Raw genomic sequence first — 9645 nt, 5'->3', positions numbered from 1 at the left:
TACTAAAGCTGGAAGCTAAATGTAGTGGAGTAAATGTGGACTACAAAGTTACATTTGTGGACATACTCACGTAATGTATTGACTGAAACTTGAAAACAAATTCGAGAAAATATAGATATGCTCCTCTCCTTTGTATTAAAGGCATATAAATCATCTTTGTCAACAGAATATTTTTGCAATGAACAAGTAAATAAAATGATGCTTTGTGAGACAATATGTTTCAAAATTAAATAATAATAATAATAACAATATTAATAATACTAATAATGATGATATTTAACCCTCTGGAGTCCATGAAAGCGCAGGAGCACGACTTCTTCATGACGTCATGAGGTAAAAATGAAGCAGCATGGAGCCCTGCTGTCAGCTTCCCTCTAAAGTTTTGGCTTTTCCACAAGTTTCCATGTCCAATTTAGTGCAACAACTCTTTTTCAGCAAAGGCAAAAATCACCACGACCAAGTGTAACATGATTTTACTTTTTTTGCAGAGATCTTTCAAATTTTACAGTGTACGTTTTTATCTGTTTTTATAATTTCTTTCATTTGTGTGCTTTAGCATAAACATAAAGTTACCTATGTGTGTGTGTGTGTGTGTGTGTGTGTGTGTGTGTGTGAAGCATGTGTATCTGGAGGAGTGTGCGCGCTTATGCATGCATGTGTGTGTGTGTGTGTGTGTGTGTGTGTGTCTGTCTTTCTGTCTGTGTGTGTGTGTTTGTTTGTGTGTGTGTGTGTGTGTGTGTGTGTGTGTGTCTGATTCTCTCTTTCTGTGAGAGATGGCTGAAAATGAACAGCTGTGGAATCTTCCACCACAGTGAGGGCAGCCAGAGGTGGACAGACTGGAATTTCTGGCCTTGAACAGAAAGCATTTTTGACAAAACCATAATACCTATCATTGATCCAACTTCACTTTGAGCGTTCTGAGTTCTTCCTGAACAGCTACATAGCGTTTTTTGTGAAGAAAAATGAAGAAATAGCTTTGTAAGAGCGATCTGAAAAACTGTTAAATGTGCTTTTCTACAGAAATCTTCCTGTGTTTTTAATATGGGAGTCAATGGGGCTGTTGGTGCACGTTGGTGGCACATCGGTGCGTCCTACGCCCAAACTATAACTCTGACAGCTTTACCAGAGGATTGCCAATTTTCAAATTTATTTTTTGATAGTTTTTTCTCTCCCTCTACACTCTGAGCAATGATGTCACACACTCTGACAGAACATTCCATGCAATACACACCCATTATAATCTCAGAATTTCTCCAAAAATGATCATGGTCATTGAACAGGGATTGATAAAAAAAACTATATGACCTATCGAAACGTGGATTAATACACCAATACACAAGACTTGTGTCTACTGTTTAAAGTTTAAATGGAGTCTCTAGGTGAAATTATGCCGGAGAAGTAGACGTTTGAAAATCTCCAATTATTGTTCTTTTTGGCTCATTTTTTTTCGGCCATCCCATTCACTTCAATGCAAAATTTTGTGCAGTTTGTCGCGAAAAATTCGTATTCCGTAGAGAAAAGTGATAGCACACCGATCCCGATCAAACCGCACGTTTTTATATATAAATATGACATGCCAGATTATTAGTCTCCGCTGGTCAGGACGAAATTGTGTCCGGAAGAGGAAGAAGAAAAAATCCACAGTATAACAATAGTCAGGGCCGGTTATTCCTACAGGCCACCAAGGCGGCTGCCTAGGGCGCCAAATTGGCAGGGGGCGCCCCCTTGTGGCGCCCTTAAGCATACATCTTTGTTTTAACAACATTAATTAACGAAACATTTTTTAAAACGCATGGGCCATAAAACCCTCATTGAATTAAATGAACATGCCCCAACCCATATTTCGAATGAAAATGTAATATTATATTATATAAAATATGATATGTTTTCTTATTTATTTATTCGTATTTTCAATTCAGTTGTTGTTGGTAAAGTTCCAAAGTTTCTAAAAATAAAAATGTTCTGAGACCATTACCTTGCTTGTAGTTCATGTATCAAATATTAGTGTACAGCATAATACATATAACATAGTGTACCTATATCAGAATGAATACATGGAATGGATGTGGTTGGGGGGGTGGGGGAGGGGGCGCAAAATCTCAATATCGCCTAGGGCAGCCAATGGGCTAGAACCGGCCCTGAGTGCACGATGCGATTTCCCCGTGGCCCTAATGAGTAGCTTAATATTTTTTTTACAGCCGTTAGCCTCCGTCACAGTAGGGGGCAGCATTCCGCCGCAGAGCCGTTCAGACAAACCGAAGACTAACCGACAGAAGAAAGAACAGTTTGTCCCACCGGCGTTTTATTTAGTCGCAGAAGGTCGTTCGTACCTGGGTAGTTTATGACGCTACTAAAAACCAAAACAAGCCTAAATAATTTGACTTCGTTGCAAATTTATGGGACAATGTGAGCATTGCTGAACATATAGAGGAACGCGGCTGAACGTCGCGTGTGATCGGGCTCGTTATGAAACCTTGTTAGCTAACGTTAGCTTCCGTTAGCAGCTGACGGCTCTGAAAGCGGCAGGAGACGTTGCTGTTAATCTGGCCAGCGGAGACTAATCATCTGGAAAGGCATAGTTTAAGTAATCTAAAGTTATTTAAAACGTAGCGCTTTTGGATTGAAAGCTTGAGTGTCACTGCTCGGTGTGGTTGGAGCATAGCCAGCTGTTCAGACCAGGATCCACCTTCCTAGAGCTGAGCGGCTGGTTTGATGGCAGCCGCGGCCGGTGCCCGGAGGTTACCCATGGGTGTGCGGACATTCAGTGACTTTCTCCAGATCGCCTCAGTGGGCAGCCCCCGCTCGTGTCGTCCTGTGTTGCAAAGAGGATGTCAGCGACAAAACATCAGGTAAACCTGTCATGGAAACACGAGGGTGGGCTACACTGAAATGACACTGTCTCTTTTGGATCCAAGGGTATCAGTGAGAAGGTTACATGTTTACTTCATCAGGGTAGTCATACGTATGTTTTTCTTATCTCTAAAGTCAGACGATTTCACAGGAACGCAGAAGAACTTTGATACCCTGTCTGATAGCAAGTTTGAGTCTAGACTTTATGTTTCAGAATGAACAACAACACATATTCAAGTAGCAGACCCCTGCACTCCAGGGACCACAGCGGCTTTATTACAGCGTGACACTCCACTAAAAAATATTTAGAATCAGCAAGTCAATAACTTATAATGGGCCAATACCGTGTTGCTTGTATGGCTGTCACGATTCTCCAAATTCACTGAAGGCTGCCGCCATTTTTAGACTAGGGAGTCTTGATTTGTAAAGATCAACAGCTTTATACCCAGACAGCTGTCATTTACATGTTCAGATTCTTCTTTTAAAAAGACAAGATCAAGTTATCTAGTGTGATATAACTGTCATAGGTTTTGGAATGAACCTCACTAAGGCCCTGTTGGTCACATTTCTTATTACATCTTATCTGCTTTTGCTTTCGGTTTCGAATTGAAATAGGAAAGACGCTAATATTTGTATATTGAGTTAATCTCCAGTTACAGCTGTACAACCCATAACATACTATTCATGATCATATTGCAGCATTTCTTTATGTGAATACAGCACACAGAGTCTAACCAGCTGTAACCATCGATGAAAGGCTTCATAAATATTTGGATATAGTTAACCATGTAAGCATAATAAAAAAAAACGATTATTGCTAAAAAGGGGCAACACAACATAGTTTCATATTTCACCAAGGTGAGCATAAGGAGAGTCATAAATCATGTGAGGAAAGCATAACAACCAAGCATAATTCATCTATAGCAGCAATTACTGATGAAGTATTTATCATGATTTTATCCTCTAATGTACAGCTGTCCCTATCCCCAGGAAGTAATGGTGCATTTGTCATAGCACATTTCATAGATTTTACAGATTGCCTACTGAAGAACACATTGCTAAGTTGTAGGCATGAGTGGGTGTCATATTACATGGCTTGTTGTTATTCACATAAGAGGCCCAACTCAGAAAATACCAGCACAGTCTCCTGAACCGGCATATTATGTGTACTCATTGACTTTAGTATTTGGGAACTGGAATGTAGTGGGCCTTTTTTTGTTGTGGACTGTGCCTGCGGCAGGTTGTGCTTTTCCAGAAAATGGCTTACAGTACATTTCCTCTTACCTTTTAGACACTTGTCATCATGCGGCATTTTAATGACAAGAACACCCAGAGTGCTTTGCCTCCAAGACTGGGACACAATGACAACTGTTCCCCAAAGTAGAAACTTCATCAGTCTCACCAACAAAAGGAAGGAGTTCTCCGAGCGTAGGATACTTGGGTAATTTTCCACTATGAGCTAACTTCATCTCTTTAGTGTTTTTTTAATTATTATTATTGCATAACCTTTTAATGCTTTCTGTCATAGCTTTTCTATGCAGGAGATGTATGATGTGGTGGCCAATGTTGACGATTACAAGAACTTTGTGCCGTGGTGTAAGAAGTCCCAGACCATCATGAAAAGAGCAGGCCACTCCAAAGCACAACTTGAAGTGGGATTTCCTCCGGTGGTGGAGAGATATACGTCTATGATCACTAGTGTCCGGCCTCATCTAGTCAAAGTAAGTGCCAGTAGCTTCACTGCAAATAACTATATACAGTATCTGATGTTTGATGTGACACCTGTGGATGGCAAGTGTATTTCATGTACTCAGTTCTGGTTTTGTGCTGCTTTCAGTACACTGCTAACAAATTGGTTGTTGAAAATAAAGGACATTTTTTCCATCTGGACATACTATTATTTATATTATTATGATTATGCTTTGTATTCATCTATTGCCATTTATTGTTGTTTTTATTCTTTTGTTGATGATGTCTTCCTCGGTATTATTGTGACATTCATGTTAGCTTGTTCAGTACTCTGGTTGTTTTTAAATGTGCTATATTTGACTTGAGGGGTTATTGTGCAAGTTAACATTGCAATATGTTATGTAGCCCTACTGCTATGTGAATAACAGTCGGCGTTGCTTTCAGGTTGTTGCTGACATTTAAACTGAGACACCAACACATTTTTTGGATTAAGCTTTTGTGATGTCAACAAGTTACCCCTCGCTTAAAGTTCCTGTTCCTAATCAGAGTTTCTCTTCTGGGGGATTTTAGGCGGTGTGTACTGATGGAAAACTGTTCAATCACCTGGAGACAATATGGCGCTTTAGTCCTGGCATTCCTGGTTACCCTCGCACCTGCACCGTAGACTTTTCTGTAAGTAGCTTGCAGCTTATTTCTTGTGGTGAAAAAACAGAAATAGTTCAAGACATAACCTTTTGTTACCTTTTGAAATTTTCCACCTGTTTCCATTCTTTATGCAAAGCTAACTGCTTGGTAGTTGAAGCTTCATATTTATCCTACAGGCATATGAATGATATTCTTCTTCTCATCTCACGTAACAGGAAAGCAAATGAGCACATCATAGTAAAACTATTCTAGAGCTCGACAGATATATTATTGACCTGTCAAAGGCTCATCAGTATCGGTGTATATGCTGTCTGATGCATGCCGTTATGAAACAGTTTTTCACACAATATATAATGCAGAAATTGTTACTTGGCGTGATTTAGAAGTGGTGTTCACTCATTTAAATTTTATTTTTTAAATAGTCAGAATTTGACTGAAAATAAACAGTAAAGATGTTTGTTACGTTATTTTTTTTATTCCTATTTATTATTTATTTTCTCAGTTCTCATTTATAGAATGGCTGACAATGTAATACATTGTTTGTAAAAGGTTAACAATGTATGATAAATAAGTTTTATGTTTGAGAAAGTAGCTCTCTGAGCCTCACCCTTTACAGAGTGGTGAATAATTGGTGCACAACCCACAAAAAAGGTCTATTTTCATTCCAGTTAAAAAAAAAAAAAAAATCCTAGATCAGCCACCATATCGGTTATCAATGATTTTTTTCTCTCCAAAATCAGTATCGCATCAGTCTCAAAAATCCCATATCGGTCGGGCTCTAAACTACTTATCAAACTTTTGTATTCACCTTTTGTTTTTTTTATAATTTTATGACTTATTCATTCTCTGTGGCTTAAACTAAATAGATTATTTTGTTTGTATCTTGAACAGATATCCTTTGAGTTCCGCTCTTTGCTGCACTCCCAGTTAGCCACCATGTTCTTCGACGAGGTCGTACAGCAGAATGTCGGCGCTTTTGAGCGACGAGCCAGTAAGCTCTACGGCCCAGAGACTCGTATCCCGCGAGAGCTGATGTTTCACGAGGTGCATCAAACGTGATCTCAGCAGCTGTTTGTCTTCATCTGGCCTTAAACCACGCCAACCTATATTCCCCTTATCCACACCGACCTGCATGACGCTGCTTAGTCCAACGCCACATGGTCATCATGGCTCCTGAACATGTTAGACATCCAGATCTTTAAAGAATTATCATGGAAATTCCCACCACAACAAAGTGTTGCTTATCTCCTCCTCCTTGAGTTCAGTCTGTCCACTTTTTGTCTACCTCCACTTAAAGGATCGCTGTTTAGCAGAAGGAACCCACCATTGCTCTTGCTCCATGGCAGTTACAAGCTGTATTTATGTAAACTAAACAGTAAATCATTACCACATCACGTTACCAATGGTAGAGAGTCGACTATTATTTTAGACGAACAAAATACTTTTATTTTTATAAAGGACACTTTTGCTCTCAACAGGGATCAAGTCTTATAGTTCACTGTGATCTCAAGCTTACTCGCCACACACACGTTATCAAAGGGTGACCATTTTTTAATCAACTTCTAAGCAGGACAGTGTATTCTTTGCCTTTACTTTAACCATTTACATATATTTCATTTTAATATATTATCCATATAGTAGATAATCTGGTGCAAAAAGATTACTTATTTCATAAGTTTTTTTAATATTCATCAGTGGCCATATGCCAATTTTTACTGTTTTATTGGGGTTTAAAGTAAACGTGCCATGTTTGGGTCTTAGATCGTTGTCACTGTATGTTGTGACAATATCACTGAAGTGCAACATTTCACAAAGGGAAAAAAGTAATTTCTTCATCAGTTAGCTGTGGGAATATTTGCTTTATTTAACTTGACTGCTTTTGTGCTGTGAGAGTTGTGTTTTTGGACATTGAGATTTGGCCTGACAGTTTAAATAATACCTTATTTTACAGCCCATCACTAGTAATATTATGTAAAGATTAAAAAAAAATAATTTACAGAGACAGGGGGAATGTAACTTTGTTCTTGGCTTGTAGGTACTGCGAAATACTGTAAAAATGTCACAGATTATTTAGGACAACTACAACTTTATATTTTTATAAATATATAGTTTTAAGATGAATGATCTGCTTTAAATTAAGGACATTTTAGTGATTATCTGACTAGGTTACCGATAAGGTTGTCACAATACCAGCATTTGAAACTTTAATACAACACTAGCATATTAAAAAAAAAAAAAAGATACTTGATCCCTCTTTTGGTACCAGGGAGTACAGAAATAAGATTTACCAACACAGTTGAAAACCTGATATTTTTTTTTCTTTACTTTACAGCTTCTGTACTTTTTTAAACGTGGTATTGTAAAGTATCGATACTTTTGACAACCTTATTCACAGTCAAACTCCAGTCGATGACTGCAGTGATATAAATTGATTGTAATACATGCTGTAAAAGTTTGTGCTTTTTGTATTTTACAGAATCTTCTGCAGGTCATCAGCAGTATGTTACTTTTCTGTCATGTAATTTGTCATAAAATATATCAGTGGGCTGTAGAATAAAACATTATTTATCATTGTCTATGAGTTTCATGCTTATCTTTTTGGAAAGTTTTAGGATTTATTTAAATATGTTATGATGCACGGATGTAACTAACAAAGACTCATATAGTCGTAAATATATGTAGTGTTGCATTGTTTATGCATGACTACATTTCGCTGGTATTTATGTTTCATTTGTAAGCAGCCTGTTATTCCATGATAAAGGGCTTCATAAGTTCATTGATTGTATTTGCCACATTTTTAGAGGCGACTATGTTCAAGTTAAAAAAGGTCAATGGAAAAAGTCAGAGTGTGACCTTCCTTCTCATAATTGGCAGTTCATTATGTCCACATGCTCCAAGCCTCATGATGGGGTATTTTTAAAGCTGGATTTGGCTTCAAAGTGGGTTTGGTTTATTTTTCCTTTTGTAAGGAAATTGTAAATTAATGCATAATTAATCATCACTGCATGAAGTGAAACCGTTATAAACTATAAATTACATGCTACGTAAAAACAGAAGAAACAAAAAAAAAGTTTTAACATATTGAACCTATGTATTCAACTCATTAAAAGCTTGTCAAATGCCATTTTGTGTGTTTTAAGAATAAAATGGATGAAATCTATTTTATACCAGATTAGATATCTATTCAGGTATGGAGTACATATTGTCATGTATGTATTATGATGTAAAAATGCACCTTTGCCCCACTGCTAGTTATATTTTCTTATGTTGCACAGATTTAATTTTAATGCCAAGTTTTATTATTGTAGGGTGCCAACACTCTGTCAAAATCATACAAAAAATGATTTTGAGTGACGAGAGTATAAATAGAAGCAATATATAATTTGATAACCTCAGCCCTCCAGCTCCACAGTTATATTTCACATTAAAGGTCAAACTGCAGGTATGTATATAAGGATGGAGACACTTTACTGTCACTGGCTGAAGAGTCAATGTAAAAGAATATATCGCCATCATTCTGCAGTCCAATCACTTTTTATGTTGCAAGCTGAAATCTATCTGTAAATACTGTGTGTGTATTTCAGAGCTTTGTTATTTAAATAAAAAAGCAGGTGAAATTGATTTTTTTTGTGTGCAGTTTTTTAGTGCATTTGCAATTTGCTCAGGAGAATCTGATTCCTTTCTGTGTGTTTCAGGTTTTCAGATTTTCTCCAGCCTCTTAAGGTTCATTTTCAAGCACTTTCAAAAATGTAAACCCAAAAACTTCAGACTCTTAGGCCTTCTTCACATCTAAATTGGGGTACATTACGGAATACTTTGGACGATGAAATTAAACAAAGTGCATCTATATATCAATTCAAGTGTATCTAAAAAAATGCTTGGAATAAGTTAATTGGTTAAAGTTAACTTAATCCTACTTACTTTCAGACATTTCATTTCAATGTTTTAGGTTTATTTTTTCATATTGTGTCATTCCTGAAATACATTTTTATATATATATATGTATATATATATATATATATATATATATATAAACCTTACTAAAACGGTAATTTTGAAAAATAAGGTTTACAGAATTAATTTACCTTATCTATCAACGCATATCATCACTTTATTTACCAGCTGTTTATATTAACTGTGGCTGTATGTTTTGATTATGTATTGAACAGTTGTATCTGGGATTGTGGAGATAAAAAAAAAGATTGTTGGAAATAAAGCATTATTCAAGGAGCATATTTCTAACCATGAAACATAATTCGAGTTAAGCATTTCCCAACTTTCATGACTTGGTATGAAGCCTGGTTATTTGATTGCATCACCAACCTTTAGGGTTATAGTCTGACATGTTGGTGATTTGTTGGACTGAAGTTCCTCAGCAGTGCTTAACTCTGAGGCCACAAATATTGTGTGTTCAGGGACAGAGGGTGGACACAAGACACCAGAGCAGGGTGATGGTATGTG

General features: G+C 37.0%; 1 protein-coding gene across 1 annotated transcript; it reads left to right on the top strand.

Moving 5' to 3' along the window:
* The first annotated feature begins 2258 nt into the window (after positions 1-2258).
* On the top strand, positions 2259-8390 carry coq10a (coenzyme Q10A). Its single transcript, XM_059333821.1, has 5 exons — positions 2259-2849; positions 4142-4291; positions 4379-4571; positions 5110-5211; positions 6076-8390. The coding sequence occupies exons 1-5, from the start codon at positions 2713-2715 to the stop codon at positions 6241-6243; spliced, it is 750 nt and encodes a 249-aa protein (XP_059189804.1). The 5' UTR covers positions 2259-2712; the 3' UTR covers positions 6244-8390.
* The last annotated feature ends 1255 nt before the right edge of the window (positions 8391-9645 follow it).

Source organism: Centropristis striata, chromosome 5 (genome assembly GCF_030273125.1).
Source record: "Centropristis striata isolate RG_2023a ecotype Rhode Island chromosome 5, C.striata_1.0, whole genome shotgun sequence".
Taxonomy (NCBI): Eukaryota; Metazoa; Chordata; class Actinopteri; order Perciformes; family Serranidae; genus Centropristis; species Centropristis striata.
This window is presented reverse-complemented; position numbering and strand designations above follow the sequence as displayed.